This window comes from Arachis hypogaea, chromosome 12 (assembly GCF_003086295.3).
Source record: "Arachis hypogaea cultivar Tifrunner chromosome 12, arahy.Tifrunner.gnm2.J5K5, whole genome shotgun sequence".
Lineage (NCBI taxonomy): Eukaryota > Viridiplantae > Streptophyta > Magnoliopsida > Fabales > Fabaceae > Arachis > Arachis hypogaea.
In genome coordinates, this window is record NC_092047.1 from 86,747,860 (window position 1) to 86,770,433 (window position 22,574).

At 29.1% G+C, this 22,574-nt stretch overlaps 1 protein-coding gene across 1 annotated transcript; it reads right to left on the minus strand.

Moving 5' to 3' along the window:
* Positions 1-16,803: 16,803 nt before the first annotated feature.
* LOC112727637 (chaperone protein dnaJ 6) lies at positions 16,804-19,963 on the minus strand. Its single transcript, XM_025777477.3, has 8 exons — positions 19,633-19,963; positions 18,654-18,752; positions 18,301-18,402; positions 17,989-18,048; positions 17,794-17,900; positions 17,630-17,712; positions 17,340-17,430; positions 16,804-17,256 (listed from the first exon to the last, which is right to left on the minus strand). Exons 1-8 carry the CDS (start codon positions 19,738-19,740, stop codon positions 17,052-17,054), a joined length of 855 nt encoding a protein of 284 aa, XP_025633262.1. The 5' UTR covers positions 19,741-19,963; the 3' UTR covers positions 16,804-17,051.
* Positions 19,964-22,574: the final 2,611 nt, after the last annotated feature.

The window sequence follows — 22,574 nt, forward strand, 5'->3', positions numbered from 1 at the left end:
ATTTAAAATTAACATGCATTATTAATATTATAAGATTTGATATTTTATTATTAGAATCAAATATTCTTATCATGATTACCACGACCGGTGCTATTATCATATCATTATCATATATTATTATTATTATTATTGTTGTTGTTGTTGTTGTTGTTAAAATGATTAAAAGTATTTTTAATTGATAATTGAAAAGTAGTTTAATAGTGCATTAAATATTGATTTGATATAATAATAATGAAGATATGTTCCTAAATTGGTATAATACTAATTTAATCAAATACTAATATTAAAACCAAATTACTTAAACAATATTGATTCTATTCTAGTCCTTAGTCCGTATAGAATAGAGTTATTCTCGTAACGACAACCAACTGAAACAACATCGTAAGTTTTGAACATTTAGAATTCGTGCAAATTCAAACCATCCTCGTGTTAAATAAGCTTCATCATCCGCTATCCATGCAATGCGGCAAGGTATAGAATTGCCACACCGAAAAACCAAACTAATCCTTATTCCCCTCAATGGCATTGCATGCATGCAGAAGAAAGCCGGTAATTTCTGAAAAAAAATCACAATATGTTATAAAATTATTCTAATAACGAAAAGCTTAAAATAAGAAAATTTAAATATATTACCAATCGTTGAAATTGCATATCCCAGTTTGTCACGAATTTAGCAAAATCGCACTTAAATTGAGAGAATTCAATCTCATTATGTGCTCCACTTCGAAGATTCTCGGACAGACGTAAAAAGTATGGAGGGGATGGAACTTGAACTTGCCCCATAAAGTTCCGTAGAAACAATTCCTCAATCAAAAATCGAGCTCCTCCCAAGAAAGCTAACTTTAACCACATCCCATTAGGTTGGTCATAATAGGTGAGTAGATCCAATCATCCTTCGGTAAAGTAGAGATTATTGCCCCTTCTTTGAACGCTTACATCCATGTAGTTGGAACCCGAATCAGTGAAGACAACTCGATGAGGTATTTCATGGATGTGATGCATTGTAAACGATTGTGGCAAAGACAATCGAACTGGAACATTAGACGATAAGAATAACTTAGAGCAACAACAATTAATAAACGAAGAATACATTCTTATTTTATGAAGTAGTAAAAAAAATATAAAATTATGAGTTGACTCTCAAATTTAGATTCATGTACCACAGAAAAACACTATATATAGACTTTAGTAAAATAAAAATAAATATGTAAATTATTTATTATTAAGGTAATTTTTTATTATATAAGTAATTTTGCATCATATATTAATTTTGTTAAAATTATATAATTTTATCATATCATAATTAGAATTATTATCTTCTATCATAATTAGAGAAATCTCAGACAATAAATAAGAATATTATACCTAATATACACAGATTGAAATAGAAAGGAGGTAGAGATATATATATATATTATCATGGACGGGTATAATAACTAAAAATATTTGAAATAAATATCATAAGAAGATAGAATTATAATGGGTTAAAGTAATTAAAAAAATAACTTATAGAATTATTATATGCTAATACTAAAAATAATTTTACGTAACCCTATTATAATTTTTTCGATTACCAGTGATAAATTATTATAATTTTAAGATGTTACTTTACCCATGTGATAATTTCAATTTTATTATTACAATTTTTTATTATTATTATTATTATTATTATTATTATTATTATTATTGAATAATGAATAAGAATTAAAATTATATCAATATTTTTATAATTAATATAATTAAAATAACTAAAAAAAAATTAAAATTAATGTGCGTTATTAATATTATAAGATTTGATCATTTTATGATTAGAATCAAATATTCTTATCATGATTATCACGATCGGTGCCATTATCATATCATTATCATTATTATTATTATTATTATTATTATTATTATTATTATTATTATTATTATTATTATTATTATTATTATTATTAAAAGTATTTTTAATTGATAATTGAAAAGTAGTTTAATAGTGCATTAAATATTGATTTGATATAATAATAATGAAGATATGTTCCTAAATTGGTATAATTATATATTATTCATTAAATATTAATTATAATATAATTATAATAAAGATATTTTTTATAAAATAATTTAGAATAGATGGAAAATTTTCATGCATTTTGGAGGGAAAACAGACTCACGAGGGATCGACACGTCACCTTAATTAGTTGGGGGAAAACCCAGTTTTAGTATATTAAGTAGATGAGTCATCTGATGCAAAGTAAGGGACCAATTTGGTGCATATGTAATGATGACATAATGGATGACACGTAGACAAATAACATTGCAACACGTGGCATAATCAAACACATGGCGAGCTAGCATTGTGACACGTGGCATAACCATCCACATCAGTATGCCACGTGTCGCTAACTGACATATCATCATATCGTTACACGTGGCCACGTGTCACCAAAGGTCTACGTCTCACGTTAGTGCGTTGTTAACGGAAAACGGGTCAGGGACTAATATGATGCAATTTTTCCAATCTCAAGGATGTAATTGGTGCAATTGGAATCTCAATAACGATTTTAGTGCACGATGTCAATCTTAGGGACCACTTTAGGATTCAGTCTATCTATTTGCATTGGAGTATATATAGGATTTCTACAAATTTCACTGGAGGTAGGAATTTTATGCTACTTTATTTTTATGTGTCTTAAATAATTTTTTTATATAGATGCTAGCATTGCATGTCATGATATAATATTTCTTTATTGCATACACATTAAGTATTATAATGAGTTAATAACCATCTGATGTGCATTAAAATACCGAGAAAATTATCCTTCAATAAGGGAAAGTAACTCCTAAAGACAAAAAAAAAAAAAAATCAAAGTGATTCTTCGATAAGGGAAGGTGATCAACAAGTTTTTGGGATAAGAACCTTCGGTAAAGGAAAGGGACTCCCATCAATTTTATATACAGATTGAGCTCAATACCCTCCAAAGCCAAACTAATGTTAAAAGAATGCTTAAGAAAAGTTAAAATCAATTTCATACCTTGCATAAATAAAGAGATTTTAGTCAACAAGAGATTGTTTTCTTTTCATGCAAAGAGAAGTAAGGAGAATGTCAAAAGAGAAATTAAGTCAAGATTCATGTATTTGTATTTGTATGATTTTATGTTATAGACATTCAGTTATGAGTCACATGTGTCATAACAATAAGTAAATGAGAAGTATCTAAAAGTCACACTACTCCGATTAATAAAGACTTTTAAAAATAATAATTGAACAACATTGCATCATGATTGTTTTTATTTTAAAACTCGAAGTGGTTGAGGATGGATATGATAACACTATGGGTGTGTGTGGTTGGAGGGAATACAAGTATATTCCCAGGAATTTTGAGATGGGAATATTTTATTCCCATGTTTGGTTCAAGATATAAAAAATTATTCCTGGGTATGTTTTATTCCCTGGAATTAAAATCCAACCCATTTCATTCTCATCTCCCCCCTGGTTATCTTTCATTCCAATGGGAATAGAATGTGTATAATAAAGTAAAAAGACCAAAATACTCTTGTCAATTTCACTTCAACCCTTCTTTTCAGATTTTTACTCCTCATTTGATCAGAAACCCAAACCCTAGCAGAGCTCCAATCCCATCGAAACCAAAACCTAGCTGAGCTTCTTCCCCAAATTCATGGAGGCTCCACCGGCGTCAGCACCGTCTCACCACCGATTTGAGTTTGCACGACCACCCCTCACCTTATTCTAGAAGGAAATTCATTTGCGTTCGCGTTCCATCATCGCAGCTCACATCGGTTCACTGCTGTATGCTTGTCGCCGTCGCTGCTGCGCCTTTAGCCAGATCCTCCGCGTCGCGTGCTCGCGTTTGGTCTCTCTCCTCCGTCACTCTCTTGCTTGGCGTCGAGTTCACCGTCGACGAGGAAGCTTTGCCACCGTTTCTCCAGTGCTTCGCATACGGTTCTCTCTCTCCCTCTGTCTCTCTTTCACTTTCGATCTCTCTCTCTCCCTCTCTCTCTCTCTCTCTCTCTCTCTTTCGATCTCTCTTTCTCTCTTGCCCTCTCTCACTTTCTTCTGTTGGTTGCAGGGGATACTAAATAAGAGCAAATCGGTTGCTATTGATGCTGGAAACAAGGGCTACCCTCCGAATAAGGTATGTAAGTTGATGATTACGATGTTTTTGCCACCAAATTTCTGATGATTTGATGATGACACTGATCTGAGGTAGTTAACATCGATGTTAAGTTTGCATAAGGTCACAAGTTGAAAAGTTGTTTTCCACAGTGAGTGCTTTTGAGTTTGTGGTATTTGAAATTTAAGGGGAGAAAATGAAGGTTAGATGGTGAATTGGTGATTGAGTTTTGGAGCACATAACCTAGTCATGTATTTGCTGTTTTTCATTATTTTTCAAGAACCAAAATTGCTTGCAATTCTTTTACTCTGTCAGATATTTGCAATTATGTCACTGAGAGCTGAAAAAAGATAATTTTGTTTCATTACAATTTTGTTAGCTGAACTTGAATTTAATCAACTTAATTTATTACCTTTCATTAAAATTAAATGATGATATAGAATTTCACTTACAATGACAATGTATATTTCACTTAAATGATCATTCTTTTAGTATAAAGTTACTATGATTTTTTGAGCAATAAGTGATGGACTTGCTGGAATGCTAGCAGTGTCAATAAAGAAATCTTCCAGTGTAGCTAGGGATTTTAACTGGTTCCCTAGGGAAGCTATTGTTTTCTGGCACTCTGCAAGCTTTCCGGCAGCCAGAGCTAGATCCTCCTGACATAGCAGAGATCATATACATTACATGAGTTGGCCAGAATTTGAAAGTCTTAGATAAACACCATTCTATGACCTCAAACTTACACATATTCACAATAAAAGTGGTTTTATTATGAGTTAGTGTTCAAGAACTTACTCGCATATATATATATATATATATATAACTACTTCCTCCAAGTTATATAAAAAGTTTTGCTAGCGAGTGTCCATAGAACTTGTTACGGAGCTAAAAGTGGAATATTTTATAAAGATAATGAAATGTTTAAGTTTCTAATCCATTGAATGAATTCTGTGATATAGTTTAATCAAGTTGGGATTTACTAACTAAAGGACAGACTTGAACAATTTCAAAGTTACCAACTAATGTTCTGGGTATCAGGTTCTCAGGACTTGATTGTCAGTAAGAGTATACTTCACGTTTAGCTCAGTCTAAAAGATTCAAAAACAAAAGAAGCATGCAACTATTAGAGTGGTTGGTAATCTAGCGTTCAAACTCCTTTTTTAGGAGGGTTAAGTTTAGGTGGTTCTGTTCTCCTGATGAACAGTTACACTTCATCAACAGTGTTTTCTTTTTCTTTCTTTTTTTTTTTTGCAGGGAGGATCTCTTATCATCCTGTCATCTTATTTGATTCTTCTCTACGTCTTAATGATACTCTTCTTTTATCAGGAGAAAAAATGTTATTTTACCCAAAAAATTTCTTTTATCCTTCAAGTTGCAAATGTCTGCCACATACTTGCTGTGTATTTGATGTTTGAATAGCAAAACTTACAATATAAAATTTAAAAAAAGCTGAAGAAGTTGCCTAAAGCATGTATGATAGCGTATCTTGTTGAGGCCTATGGTACACTGAACACTTTTGACATGCTTTCTATATTAAAGATGGAATATGAATATTGATTGGTTCATGGATTAGTTATAGTCCTAAGAGGCCCTTTTTATAAGCTTGTTTTAGTATTTGATCTAAGGTTTATATTTTTAGGTCCAGCTGCTTTTGTCCAAGGACACATTTGGCTGCTTATACACCATCAATTAAGAAGGGTCGACCTGTATTACAAGGACTATTGGCTATAGATCACTTAACAAAGGAGGTAAGTTTTAACTAAATATTCTTAATATGGTAGGAAAGGTTTTAATTTCTACTTTTTTCCTATCAAATAACATCATTATGAGTATGACAAGATAGGACAAATGGGATTTGGAGCTTGAACATTATTATTTTATTTTTTAGGGTACAAAGAAAGGGGGTTTTGAACCCAGGGTACAAGGGAAGGGGAACTCTATCCTAATCATCTACCCCATTTAGGCTAATCCCAATTAGCTAGCTTGAACATTATTTGATGACTATCCTTGATATTTAATTTCATCTGTAGTTTGAGAATGCCAGATATGCTCCCTTTTAAATATTTCGAATAAATTTAAAGTATGGCTATTAATTTTATTTTTTAAATGATAGAAAAAGTTTACATAGAATAAATAAATAGTTAAGTCTTCTAGCTAAATATTTTAATATTTTTTTTTGCAGAATAGATCCCAAACAGAAGATGAAAATTATTGCCTGCATGATTTTACATTTCGAATTAATGAATGACCTTATGGTTAAGTTGTTGATGATTTGCTATGTTTTGATTATATTGCAATTGAAAAAAAAAGAAAAGAAAATGGAATGATAGTTATAGTAGGCAAGTAATAAGAGATGTTAGTGTTGATAGGATTATTTATTTTAGTGATCTAGCATGTATAGAAAATACAAGAATGGATAGATGTGCCTTTCATGCATTGTGTAACATGCTTAAAAGAGTTGGAAGGTTAGAATCAAGTAGGAATATGGGTGTGGAAGAAATGGTTGCCATGTTTTTACATATTATAGCACATGACGTCAAAATTAGAGTAATAAAGAGACAATTTGTGAGATCTGAAGAAACAATTAGTAGGCGGTTTAATGATGTATTACTTGCTATTTTGAGATGTCATAATCTCTTACTGAAGAAACCTCAACCATTTAGCCAGGATAGAATGGATGAACGATGGAAATGGTTTAAGGTAATTTATTTTGCTAATGTTATTAAATCTCATATGGTTGGTGTTCTTTAGGATTGAGTTAATTGATCTGTTTTGGATTTTAGGATTGTCTAGGAGCCTTAGATGGTACTCATATCAAAGTCAATATTCTTGAGGCTGATAAGCCTAGATATCGAAACAGAAAAGGTGACATAACAACCAATGTGCTTGGAGTGGTTGCTCCCGATATGCAATTTATCTACGTACTGGCGGGTTGGGAGGGTTCAGCTGCGGATTCTAGGGTATTGCGAGATGCACTATTTCGCAATGGGTTTAATGTTCCCCAAGGTATTTTATTGAGACTTTAATATGTTATCAAAGTAACCATCTGATCTTTCATTAATTTTGTTCAATTGTGTATGTCACACTAGGTCATTATTACTTATGTGATGCTGGATACATGAATTGTGAAGGATTTTTGGCACCTTATAGAGGACAAAAATATCATTTGAGTGAGTTTAATCTACATAATCAACCTAGTACAGCCCAAGAACTTTTTAATATGAAACACTCACAAGCTAGAAATGTTATTGAAAGGGCATTTGGAGTATTGAAAGCAAGATGGAAAATTTTAAGGGGAAGGTCATTTTATCCTATTAAAACTCAAGGAAGAATTATAACTGCATGTTGCCTTTTGCATAATCACATTAGAAGAGTGATGGTTGTGGATCCTATTGATGAGATAGTAGATCAAAATATGCTTGGAGTAGATGGGGGGACGATCCACCATATTGAGACGAGCGATGCTTGGGGTAGATGGAGGGATCAACTTGCACAAGAAATGTGGAACCAATGGAGGAGAAGACATCATACACGATAATTGTGTTCATTTTTCTATGTATGAGGTTGTCTATTGTAACATTGATTTCATTTTATTGATGTGTTTGCGTTCTTGTACAAGAGTTGTGCGTCTGTTAGTAAATTTTAACTTTTTGAGACTTCTTTGTAACTTTAATTTGGATAATAGTAAAGCTTTTTAATACATATGTGGTTAGAATCGTTGAGATTTGTTTTATATAAGTTCAATTATGGATTATGAGACGAATTATGAATTATTGAATTTTTGAAAATTTAGATACGTATTTTGTGTTAATTTTAATTAAACATATTTAATATTAGGGGAATTTTAGTAAATTTAAAAAATTTAGAGTCAATAATAATTTAACTAATTTTAGTAAATTTAAAAAAATTTAGAATCAATAATAATTTTAATTAAAGATATTTGATATTAGGAGTATTTTAGTAAATTTAAAAAAATTTAGAGTCAATAATAATTTTACTAAAGATATTTGTTGTTAGGGATATTTTAGTAGGGGTATTTTAGTAAATTTAAAAAATTTAGAATCAATAATAATTTTAATTAAAGATATTTGATATTAGGGGTATTTTAGTAAATTTAAAAAAATTTAGAGTAAAAAATAATTTAACTAAAGATATTTGTTATTAGAGATATTTTAGTAAATTTAAAAAAAATTTAGAATCAATAATAATTTTAATTAAAGATATTTGATATTAGAGGTATTTTAGTAAATTTAAAAATAAAATAAAAATAATATTTTATTATATTTATATTTATTTAAAAAATTAGAGTCTAAAAAATTTAATTAAAAATATTTTATTTTATTATATTTATATTTTATTATATATATTTACTAAATTTAATCATTAATATTCTAATTAAAAATTATAAGGGCATTTTGGACAAAGTATTCATAATTCCTAAATATATTAAATATGAACCAAACAAAAACTAAAACATTCCTAGGCATATTATTAATATTCCATAGATTTTATTTTTACAAACCAAACATAGGAATACTATATACTTGGTAATATTATTCCAAGGAATCATATTCCTAATAATGATATTCCTAGACATAAAAATTAATCCTTGAACCACACACACCCTATATAGATAAATTATTGAGAAACTTTTGTTTCTCACCCTTCTCTTCATACCATCTTTAGGAACGATGTAATACGAATGGATACATTACTTGATTGAGTTGAAAAGACCAGTACACTAGTAGGAGCGGAATATTAAGGACATAGATACGAAACGTTAAGTACTTACTCAAATTCATGTATTAAGGATGGAGAATAGGCGATTGTTTTAGTCATAGTTATTCAAAGTAAGAGAATTAGAATTCTCTGTGTATCTTATTGTATCTTTATAGAGTGATTACAATTGTGGCTATGATGTTTATTTTTTTATATGATTATTTGATATGAGTAAAGTTTGTCATTGTTTTGTCTTTATAATTTAATACACCCATTTTCTGTATTAGTATTACTATCTACTTATATTTTTTAACTAATAATGATTCTAATTATTAAGGTTCTTGCTATTTTCAAATAATTTTAAAAATAAAAAAATTAGTTTCCACTATTTTTTTATAAATTATTTTATATAGAAATTTTAATTTTAAAAATTTTGTAAAGTTTGAATATAACAACTAATATAATTTAAATAAGATTTAAACTTAATTTAGAAATATTAAAATGTTACGACTTTTACAAAGAGTGAACTGCATTTTTTTTTTAATTTTTAATGAAGAACACCGAGGGAGAATTGTGAAAAATGTATATGTTAAGGTGAATTGTAATTAAATAATATTAATTTGAACAAATTCCTTATAATATAATGTGATTTTGGCATGTTCTACTCTGTTTTTTTCTATTCTTCACCATTTTTTTCTATTTGTTTTCTATTTTTATCATTTCAGTACCATGAAATAAGAAAAACAAAGGTGAGTGAGAGAAAAAAAAATGAAGACTGACGTCAATTTAAAGGTATATTATAATAGTTATATTCTACTACATAACACTTAAGAATATAAGATTCTTATGTAAAAATTCATGTGTATTTATTATTTATTGTTTCTTTCATAATATAGTTTGAACAAGTTAAGAGTGTATTTTTATTAAAATATAAATCTTTAAATATTAAAGTGAGTAACAAATTTTTTGCATATCCATCTTGTGTTAGCATTATGTGAGTTCATGCAATTTTAGATCATGTATATCACTAATTAATTATGATATATGGATATTGACATGGATATAGGATATAACACAATACGAAATATATAGATACACGAATTTTAAATTTCTATAAAATACGACAATACGGCATATATATAAAATAAAGTATTTTTATATAAATTGTAACAATATTTTAATATTTTATTGATATTAAAATATAAATTAATATTTTTAATATTTTTATTTAATTATATAAATTATTTAAAATATTTTTTATTTTAATAAATAATAATATATTATTTTTAAACTCATTTTAAGAATACATCTTAAGAATAAGGTTAAATACACTGACACGTGATGATATTTAGGTATATCCAAGTGTGTCCGAAATTTTTTTTTATTTTTTATTAAAATATTGTTAGATATAGAACACACGCGGTTGGATGATTATCGATAAGTGTTGTGTCTGAAATATGTCCGACACATAAATACGACAACTCAGCAAAGTATCGGTGCTTCATAGTTAATGAAACAAGTATTGAAAAAATATTTTCAATATATCATCAAACTCGATTATAACTATTAGTTATAAAGTTGTATGTTAGATTCAATTAGTTACTTTTTAGGGTTGAAAAACTTGACCCGTGCAAAGAATGAAAAGGTTATAATAGTAAAAGAAAAGAGAAATTTAAAAATTACTATGAGATTGTTGATCCAAATGAAGATGGGATCAAGTGATAGCACTATCGAGGCATATTTGACAAATGCACTAACAAACTAATATTTATTTGATAAGTTATCTTTTATATATACTCTTGATCTTAAGATTATGCACACAAAATTTTTAAATATGTGAATATAGGTGTATAAATTAGATATTTATATTGTGAATTTATATATTGTATAAAATAAAATTATTAAAATCATAGTCCAATTACTCTTTAAGAAAATAAAGTTGTCATTTGGATATACCCTTATTAATTAGAAGCACATTAGTACCGCCATTGTACTTTGCATTGTATAATTTTTTTAATGTTGTTATTGTTGCAGACCCTCTTATTGTGATGGACAATAAATTTATTGTTGAAATAAAATTCAGTTCTAGAAAAATTTTATGATTACAACTAAAAAATTATATCGTTTGTAGAAGTGTGAGTTACTAGACATGAGTCCGAACATATGACATTTTATACCAAATATGTACTGTATGAAACAACTAGGATTGTCTTATTAGGACTATCATGATTAAAAAAAGTATTGTTGGGAGATAAAAAGATATCACAATAGCTACACTTGTATTTGAACTATCATTTAATTTCTCAAGATCATTCTAAATTGAATTTAGACACCATTGCAAAAGCAAAAAAGACAGTAGTAAAAGACGTCAAATATCTAAAGTTTCGATCTATGATTTCAAAAGTTTATTAGAAATTCAATTACACGATAAGTTACTACAAAATATAGTTGGCTAAAGAAAAGTTTGTTGAACAATTATTTGGTGATTGAAAAATTTCTTATGAAATATTTTTCATATGGTTTGAATCAATGTGTCAAAAAGAGTCATTAATAGTTGTGCAATAGAAATTATACCTGTTTATTATCAGTAGGAATTGGTGTAAGATGTTTGCATACTAAAGTGAGTCTTTTTAAGTTTCTAACTTTATATTAGAGAATTTAGACAATAAAAACCACTTATACAAATAGACGACACATACTTATATGAAAAAAAAAATACGAAAGAACTCTTAGTTATAGTTTCACATGCATTTTATAAATTTAACATATATGTCTCACACACCTAAGTGATGCAGCTCTGTGGGTGTAACCATATCTACCACACTCATATCTATTTCTAATAGGGGTTTTGACCTTCTTCGAACATTTTCGACATGATTTGTGATACCAATCATTCTTGCCAGAGTTAACTAAAACTATTGTACCGGCAATCTATATAGACCCGTCCTGCAAATAATAGCAATGAAATTAGACTAAGTAGATTCTTGTAATAATTGTTCTCGCCTGTGTTGAGCTGATGACTTCTTCTATAGTTTTAACAACAACATCTCCCTTTTTTTAGCTCGTCGGCACCAAAACGCGGGCCATGATATGAAACTTGACTAATTCTAATCGAGTTTGCCGGTTTTTCAGAAAGCCTCCTACAAAATTATTAAATACCGACATCACAACCCGTACACACAAAAAAATTTCTTCTCGCATAATCACTCATTGTGGATGTTAACTAATCTGTTACGAAAATCACTAACCTCTTCCAAGTCAGGATTAATACGTAACTTGGAATACTCAAAGTGACTCTGCACTGATGTTTTTTCTATAAGAGAATATAGATTATTGTGAGTCACATATTCTTGGATTGTTAATGCCATTAATAGTAAGCAAAACAACAACCCATTTGGTGTAAATTCATACCATTCCACCTGCTCAATTTAAAGCATTGAGCTATAACTATCAAAAGCTCCACCATTTCTTCCTCGAGATATGGTAGAATCTGGTCTACCATTTCTCCAAACAACACACACCTGCTGTTGTTTCTGCATCACAATGTTAGAATAATAGAAATTTTGTTAATAAGTGCAGTCATAACCAAAGTCAACAAATTAAACTACTATTGAGAACTCTTATTCAAGGTCTTTGATAAAAATAGCCAAACGCTTAGTCTCTCTGCCTTTGCTAGTAATCAACTCTCTTAGATCCTCTTTTTCAACGACTTCACCAATGACATCTACACAACAATGAAAGGTCCAAACCAAATTAATTTTCTCACACGACACATTTGTTAGATAAATTTATAACTGATAATTTTTTTAACTTTTGCATTATCTATGAGTATTGAATCATCGATCTTGTCAGCTCCAAGCAGCTCCACGATAGGCTTAAAAAAAATGCCTCCAGAAAAAAATGGGATGCGGTATCGGAAGAACAGTGGTCTTCTGTGCAAAATTGATGGCCCATCTATTTGTAGTCAGTAGGAACACTATTAGAAACCAGAAAATAATCAGATATACTATATATCCAACACACTTATTTTGATATCCTGAAGAACCATCTCAATGCCATTGATTTCCTTGTCATTGAATCTATTTGGAACTTTCCATAAGTGCACAACATAAACCTTGAAATTCCATTGAAGTTTTGTTGGATTAACATTCATTAACATATATATTTTTGCCATGTTTATGCAGGTTTGGAACAAAAATAAACTCACTATTTTTTAGTAGATAACACTCTAAAATAGTTTCAGGTTTAACGTAATGGTTCAGCACGTGTCCTGAGCATCATTTTATAGGTAAGTTTGAATTTTGAAGAAGATGAAAATATGATTTTACTGTGCTAGTCTATTATTTTATTCACATAGTTGTATATTGTTTAGTTTTCACGTGTCAGTTAGTGGAGCTATGCACTTGTCAAGTACAAAGAACTCCACTTGTTGAGTAGCAACCTATCCACTATATTCTTATAATATAGTAATAGATTACAAATTTTACTAGTATTTTAGACTTGTTAAATATTTTTTGGCGATTCGAACAGATTCGTCTTATTTTTGGGAAGGCCTTAGTAAGATAGGATGGATAGCCCGCTTTAATCTTTAAAGAAAAGATAGGGTGATGTGATGATGTTGACAAAAAGTAGAGGAATTTATGGTCGAGTCGATCTCAGACTCGATCTTAATAGTCCATTAGGTTTATTTTTGGACCGATTCGAAGTAACCCAAAATAAATCGGGTTAAACCGAATCAACCTCTTTATTAAATTAGTATATATAAATTTATAAATTTTATATAATAAATTAATAAAATTTTATTTTTTAATAATTAAATTTAACAAGTAATATCATATTCATGTCAAAATAAAATAATTTAAAACAAAAATAATATCATATAATATAAATATTAATTACAATATAAAAAAATATAATATTTTATTATTAATTTCATTTTAAAATATATTTTTAATAAAAAAATAATTTCAAGCTGGACTCGGACGCTCGGTCACGTGAAGCATAATTGGAAAACAAATCTGACAAAATATGCGGCAGATTCAAATTGGACCAAATCTTGAATACTCCTAATAATAATAATGACATAGTGTATACATAAAGAATAATATTAATGAAAAGAAAATAATTAACTTGAAAAAATGTAGAATTAAAATATATTTTAGATATCAGAAATTAAATTAAAATTAAATTAAATATTAGATATATTTTAAAATTTTTTTGAAAAGTTAAAAAAAAATTATCTTTCTATTTTTATTTTGGTGGTACAAGATGGCATCAACTTATGAAATGCAAAGTGTGGAGTATCCATAAAGCAAGTAGATTTTGCTAATTTTGATGATATTCAACTTGTCCTAAATTTAAGCTTGGCAAAACCTATCCCGATTAGCTTCAATCGGCATTACTTTTTTTTTGTTCCCTTTATTACTATTGTTAATTATTATTAGTTTATTACCATAACCAGTGGAACTTCTGGGATATGTCTAAAATGAACTCAACACTTATGTGTTTATTGAATGTGTCATATTTATATAGACCATTAGATTTGTTTAGATTAAAATCAAAGGCTAATATAAAAGAAGAGTATTGATGAGCTCTAATAAATACAGAATATCATAGTACATAAATAAATGCTTTAAATAACAATACTTTAATACACAATACTTTAAATAGCAACATAATCTTTTATTCTTAAATAATTAAATATAAAATATATAAATACAAAATATCTAAATATTTTTATTTATTAAAATCAATTATTATGTAAAAATTTTTTATAATATTAAAAAATTATATTAAAATAATATTTTAAACTATAACATAAAAATATAAAATTATTAAAATTTTATTTTATATTACTTGATAAATAATTCGATTATTATATTCAAAATTTATTAACTAACTATTTTTATTAAAGTATATAATATAATTTTCCATAAAAATATTTTTAAAATATAATTTACGTATATATAGAATTGTATAATCTACGTGTGTGTGTATATATATATATATATATATATATATATATATATATATATATATATATATATATATATATAATGTATTATATATAATATTTTAAATAAATTATATTTTATTATATATAAGTTAATAGTAATTAGTTAGTTATTACTTATTAGACTATTAATTTTATTTAACACATTTCAGATACTTCTATATCAAATAATGCCAGTTTAATTGATCCTTAAGTCCTATTTGGTTTTCTTCAGCATACTTCACTTCACTGTGAGAGTTTGATTTGGGTAGTGTGCTGAAAAAAAATAAAATAAAAAAAATCTTTATAGAATTATTTTATCAAATTTATTTTTTTCTATAATAATTTATTCATTAGGTACGAATTTAATTCCTATATACTGATAAGAGTAAATTTTTTTATATATATACATTTACGTGTATTATTATGTCATTAAAAATATAATTTACGTATATATAAGATTGTATAATCAACGTATATATATCATGTATTATATATAATATTTTAAATAAATTATATTTTAAAAATATTTTTATGAAAAATTATATTATATACTTTAATAAAAGTAGTTAATTAATAAATTTTGAATATAATAATTGAATTATTTATCAAGTAATATAAAATAAAATTTTAATAATTTTATATTTTTATGTTACAGTTTAAAATATTATTTTAATATAATTTTTTAATATTATAAAAAATTTTGTATAATAATTAATTTTAATAAATAAAAATATTTAGATATTTTGTATTTATATATTTTATATTTAATTATTTAAGAATAAAAGATTATGTTGTCATTTAAAGTATTGTGTATTAAAGTATTGTCATTTAAAATATTTATTTATGTACTATGATATTCTGTATTTATTAGAGTCCATCAATGTTCTTCTTTTATATTAGCCTTTGATTTTAATCTAAACAAATTTAATGGTCTATATAAATATGACACATCCAATAAGCATATAAGTGTTGAGCTCATTTTAGACATACCCGAACTTCTAAGGCATCTTTAATCCAAACATGTGACGCAATTTCATTAGAATTTATGCATTTGTGATTAGAGACTAGATAAAATTTCCAAATAATCGGACCATTCTAGATTACCCCACTAGCAGCATAAAGCAGGCAACCACGAATGCTTATAATTAAGGTTTAATTATTCTGCTGGTTTTATAGTTTTGCAAAATTTTTAATTAGGTTTCTATATTTTTTTTTAATTAAGTTTTTGTACTAAAATTTTTTTTAATTGGGTCCCTACATTTTGTTTTTCTTTTATTTAGGTCGCTGTATCAATTCTTTTTTTTAGTTGGGTCTCTATAAAATTAAGCCAATTACTATTAAGAGGGACTTAATTAAAAAAAAAATTTGGTGCAGAGACCTAATTAAAAAAAAATATAAAACCTAATTAAAAATTTCACAAAATTATAGAGACCAACAGAATAATTAAACCTATAATTAAATTTATTAACCCACATATATCTGCTGATGCTTCAAAAAATTATTGAGAGCGTTGAAGTCATAAAAATTGTTTAGACAACCGCACCAAATCAATCAATTCCACTATATTAATCGAAAATCAACTACTAAATCAGTTCAGTTCATAATAAAAACCATTTAATAATAAATCAATCAAAAAACCAAAAAATCGATTAAACAATTAATTAACTAACTAACCAATCCGATCTTTTAGCAATTAACTAAATGGTATAATCTTCCCATACTCAATTAAGAGATTGCGAGTTCAAATCTCTTATCTTTGGTAAAAAAAAAAATTAACCAATTTAATAAAGTATAAAAAACTATTTTTACTAAAAAGTTATATATTTTATATATAATTATTTTACTGAAATTATCTTTATACTTTTAAATCTCTAACTATCAATTCTATCACCAATTTAATTTTCAAAATCTTAAAAATATCACCAACATTTAATTTGAATTTAATTGAGAGCAGTTTTGATACCACATTCAAAAATAGAATGAAATTGATTTTTACTTTTTGCTATTATTTCTTTTGGGTGGGGGGAGGGGGATTTTAGTATAGTTTCAGTTCTAATTTAAAATTGAAATTAAAAGGAGCTACCTTTCACTCTTTAGCAGATACATTAACATGCAAGTAAACTATCAGGTACTTCAGTGAAAAAAAAAATAACAATCTCCACTTGCATTACCTAATTTAACGTTCATACTCAGAAGAAACTATACAAACATTAAGTTGGTTATTTCCGCTTTGATTTCTTTGCGGAACGTCGGCTTTCCATCTTCCTTTGTGCAGCTTCAAATTCCTCTTCAGAGGGTTCCGGCACATTACTTCCACCATATTTTGAAACTAGAGATGAAAACATAGATTCAAACTTGTCTCTTCTCTCATTTCGACGTTGTGAGATGATGGCATAAAGATCTGTTTCTGGTTTCTTACTTGGTCTGCAAGATGATAAACATCATTATTTCCTAAACTAAAATGTAAACAGTATAAGGCAAGCCCAAGACTTCCCCGATAAACTTACTTGACCCTCCTCTTTAAAGGACTAGTTGGTGGCTTGATTTCTGATATTCTTTTTGCCCATTTCTTATAAGCTTTTGTTTCTTTAAGTTCTCCTACAGATATAAAAAGAAAAGGTATAGAATCAAACACAAGGATCAAGTAAGACTTTTGCCTATGTTAATATAAGCTGAATCTCCCAGCTACAAGTAAACGAGCTAATGGTATTCAATCCTCATTATGGCAATATAAACCTTAAAAAAGAGTACATGTCTGACTGGAATTTGGGGAAATAAAAGCTTATAATGTTCTTACCAGCTGCTATGGCCTCATCAAGAATATCCTTGAATCGGTGAGAATCAAATTTGGGATCAGAACAAAGCATTGAACAGAATAGCCTGCAGTGGGAAGTCATACCCAAACTTACAATAAAGTCTTTTCAGAAAAATGGCTCTCACTCATCAATATGCCTTTCTTACCTGTTCATATGACCCTTGCACTTCTTGTACAAATCAATCAAATCATTTTTCTCTGAGTCAGATCCCCTATAGTTTGCTTCAAACTCCTCAATATCAGATTCAGTGACCTGTTAGCAAGTATCATAAAACCTTGTAAAGGCAAATAAGAACTGTGCAACAAGAAATCAGAACAAAATCAGGATCAACGCAAACAACCTTCTTGTACATTGTTCTAAAGTAGTTGCGAAGATTCTGGACAACATCCCCGGCAAGGTCCTGATTTTCAGAAACAAATATAAATGAATAATGTTGATGTACATGACACACAAAAAAAAAATGCTGAAATGCTTATATTGCATTCTGCTGTACATAAAATCATCATAACAAGAGCAGATTCCTCCACCAACAGTTGACAGACCATAAAAGTTCAATTTGAATGAATCTAGAAAATGCATATTACAGATATGTTATCTTGTGGCTTCAAGGTTGTAAATGCATCTACAGATATGAGAAATCAAGAACACTCACAGCATCATCAACACAACCAGTCTGATCATAAATGGCTCGCTTTTCTTCATCCCCAAGAATCGAGATAACATTTTGCAGTTGCTGAAATTTTGCTTTAGCCTCCTGTAAATGATTAATTGGAACCATAAACATCAAATTTAATAGATGGTCAGAGGCCTAATTAGACAAAAACCTGTTTGATGCTATTGTTAAATGGAGTGTTCAAAGAGCTTGAATAGTATTTTGCTGAGAAGATACTAAATTTTCATGGATATTTCAAAAATTTTCAGAATATTAAAGGGTACAATGGAATCTCTGGATATCAACATGGCTCCACCCTGCTTACTGTAAAACAGAAAACATTAGATAAATACCTCATCACCAGGGTTTTTGTCAGGATGCAGCCTCAATGCTAACTTGTAATAAGCCTTCTTTATTTCCTGTTGTGATGCTGTTCTCTCTACACCAAGTACCTAAGAGCAAAGAAGCAACAGGTCAGTGTCCAAAATATCAGTGCTCTCTGCGCATTGATACAAATCAAGAAATGGAAACGGGTAATGTCATATACTCATATCTCAAAGAGTAGATGATCACCTAAGGGATCCAAAGTCCAAAGTGCTAATGTTATAAGAAACTGAGATATATGGAATATATTCACAGCAGTTATGTGAAAGTTAAAACCAAAGGACGTCAAATAAAACCAACTCTTGTGAATTAAAGGGGACCAAAAATAGAAACGAAATGGAAATGGTTGCAGCCCATAAAGTTCTATATAAGGAAGACTGTTGGTATGTGATGAAGGGGTAACCTTTAGATCGTATCAGCACATTTTACATGTATGGATTTACATCACTATAGGGAAATAATTGCATTTTTCTCCATTTCCAAATGCTGTAGCAGAAAAATCTTGATTGTAACTTCATATAAGTTGCTCCGAACATAAAATAAAGCTAATAAAAACACAAAGACAAGGACTTATCCCACTAAGTTGATGTTGGTTACACATATCAAACAATGCCATTGCACCCTATCGTGAATCATGTCTATGCTCAATATATCGATGCTTAACTCTCATTTGATAAGCTAATAAAAACACAAACATCATACTACAATATACTAGGCTAGGTTTATTCACTACAGATAGGAGTAAAACAGAGAATCTCTCTTGAAAACAACAATTTATTCTATCAGCTTCAAAAGCAGACTACAAGGAACATAGAATAAGAAATCCCATAAAGCAATAAGCATCGGTAAATATCGAAACTAGAAACTAAGAATCAAAATTGAAATTAAAAAATCGAAAAAGCGAAGAAGATTATCTCACAATTAATTAATCCAAATTATGTCGGGTACCTGATAGAGGGTGTTTTCGTTGTTGTTCTGAGGGGAGTGTGGCTGTTCATATGCGATTTCTTCTTCGTCGTTGGAAACCCTAGATCTCTTCTTATTCTTTGGCGCCATTTTTATTTCTTTTTGTTAGTAGAAGACTGTAACTTGGTCTCAAAGAACTTTCATTTGGCGATGACAAAAATGAAAAGTTGAAAACTGATAAGCGCAAAGAGCAAACAGAAGGAAAGGACGGATCGGGATTAGGGTGCTCTTTTATTGTTCTCGCCACTCGGTGTGTCAATATTTTGGCGCGCTCATTTTTTCGCAAATTATTTTTTATATTGGGATGAGAATAGTGTTTTTTATGGTCATATATATAGTAGGGCGTTAATGAGTTAATGTGAAATGTGACATCGTTTGATTTAGTGTGTATAAATTATTAAATTGGACTTCTTAATTTGTTAGAGAGTAAAAATTGGACCATTCGATTTATAAACTTAAAAAACAAATTCATAACAAATAAAACGAATCTTTTGATTTGATATTAAAAATTTTTTGAGAAAAAGATAAATAGATCTTTGATTTTTTGGTCTATAAATTTAAATTTTTAAGAATTTAAAAATATATTTAAGTCATTGACTTTCTCAAAATTTGAACACATTGATTTCTACTGTTCACTTGAGTTTGTTAAACCTAATAGAAAAATCAAACGTGACTCTCGTTGTACTGATATGGCCGATACGAATACCTACGTGGGAGAGCTTTTAAAATGGGACAAATTAGATCCAGGAATCGATGTATCTAGATTTTGAGGAGGTCAAAAACTTAAATGTATTTTTAAATTCTCAGGAATTTAAATGTCCACAGACCAAAAAGTCAGAGATCAATTGTCTTTTTCTCAAAATTTTTAAAATTCTCCTTACAAAGTAATTGTATCTACCGATTACACATTCCGAAACAAAAAAATATATATACAAACTAATAAAATTGGATAGCACACACTACTCCTCGTCTATAATAAAAAATTTTAGCCTCATTTTTTATTGAGTAAATTAGCAATTCTGTCATTGAATTATCAAAATGCTGACAAAAATAACCTCCACTTTTATTAACGACAAAAATACACTTATAATATTGAAAAACACTACAAAAATATATGTCCGTAAATAAAAATTTATTCCATTAACAAAGTTGGCTGAGCTGTCAAACGGATTTCGTTACATCTTTCTTCTACTTCTCCTTCATTCTCTCTCACTCCCTCCTTCTCCCAAACCTCCCAGAAAAAGCTTACGCCTCACCCTCTTCATTCTCACTCTGAATCTATGGCTGTTGCCTTCCGATCTTCTCTGTCTCGCGCTCTTACACCATACTCCCCGCTTCTTTTTTCTTCTCCCTTCTTCTCACTTTCACTTCTCCAACACACATGCGCTGGGCAACTGAGTCCAAGTAGAGGAGACCCAGAGGAAGCTGCTTGAACTGCATGCAGAGCTAGAAGGCAAGAAGTTGAAGAAGAAGGTGATGCAGTATGAGGCAGTAGCAGAAAAGAAAAAGAGGCAGGCGATGGAGAGTGCTCTGATTTATCTATTTCAACAGCAGGGTGAGGAGCTACTACCAAACATCGTTGTAGGGATAAGTTCCGTAGAATGACAGAGTGAAAAATAGTATATTAGGATTGGAGATATTTTGGATTGAAGCAAACATTTTTTTAATTAGACTATGCAATTCTTTGTAAGAGATTTGTTTTCTTCGTATTTTCATGAATATATTATTTTGTTTTACAAATATTTTTTTTTGTTTTTTATACAAGTTTAGATTCCAAGGTTGAAAATATTAACTCTTAAAATAATAAAAAATCTAAAAAATAAAAAAATAGTTCTATAATATTTTTAAAAAATTGTACGATTTTTTCAGAAAAACCCAAATGATCTATTTTTTAATTTTTTTCATTTAACGTCGCTTTTAAACCGCTGAAAAGTGTCTCAAAGTTTGAAAAATCTATTCGATATTGCGGCGGTTTTCATCCACGGTAACTGTGCCCGAAACCTTAGTCCTGTTTTGTGGCGGTTTTAAAATCGCCGCAAAATACGTGTCAACTTGAAAACATCTAAGTAAATAGCGGCGGTTTTAGAACCGCCGATAAACATGCTGAAAATCGTGTCACTCGCATTTGGCGGCGGTTTTCTGAAAGATTGCCGCGAAATATTAATTTAGCAGCGGTTATACCAGCGATTGCTGGAAACTGCCGCCAAACCTAATCCTCGCGCACCCATAATCATGGCGGTTCAGTGAGCCACTGCTAATCATGAAAAAAAGCGCCAGTATTTTGCGCCTCCCTTGTAGTGAATAATAACTATTTATGACCATCGTCACAGACTGTCCCACGGATAATGAAAGGATCCACAGGACAATAGATCAATCTTGGGCTACTGGCCATTCTGCAATAGACAACGGCTATGAACATGCATAACAACAATAGTATATGGCCCGACAAAAGAATAAAATTACGGTCATAGACATCTTTTACAAAGGTCACAGGTCATGCCAACTGGCATTTATCAAAGATATAAGATGTTTACACCAATTAGATGAAGTGGACAAAAATGTTACAATATTGGTTCGACGTGTATACGTCTTTATATGACCACAACATTTTTTGTCCAAATTACAATTACAAAGTCAAATGATCAAACATAGGCACACATATCAAATTGGGTATAACCAACATATTTGGGATATGCGTTGGGAACGTTATCAATGAACGGGATCCCTCAATGTCGTTCCTTAATACTGCAGAATATTCAAAGAACAATAAATTAACAAATATTATATATCTGAATCTATGGTTAAAGGAAGTCTGCCTATGTTTCTGATCATCTTAAAATGTTGAACATATTATCCTGATATGTTTCATTTGTCGGTGGCTTTATTTTCAATTGGACATGAAAGGAAGATATAATTATGCCATC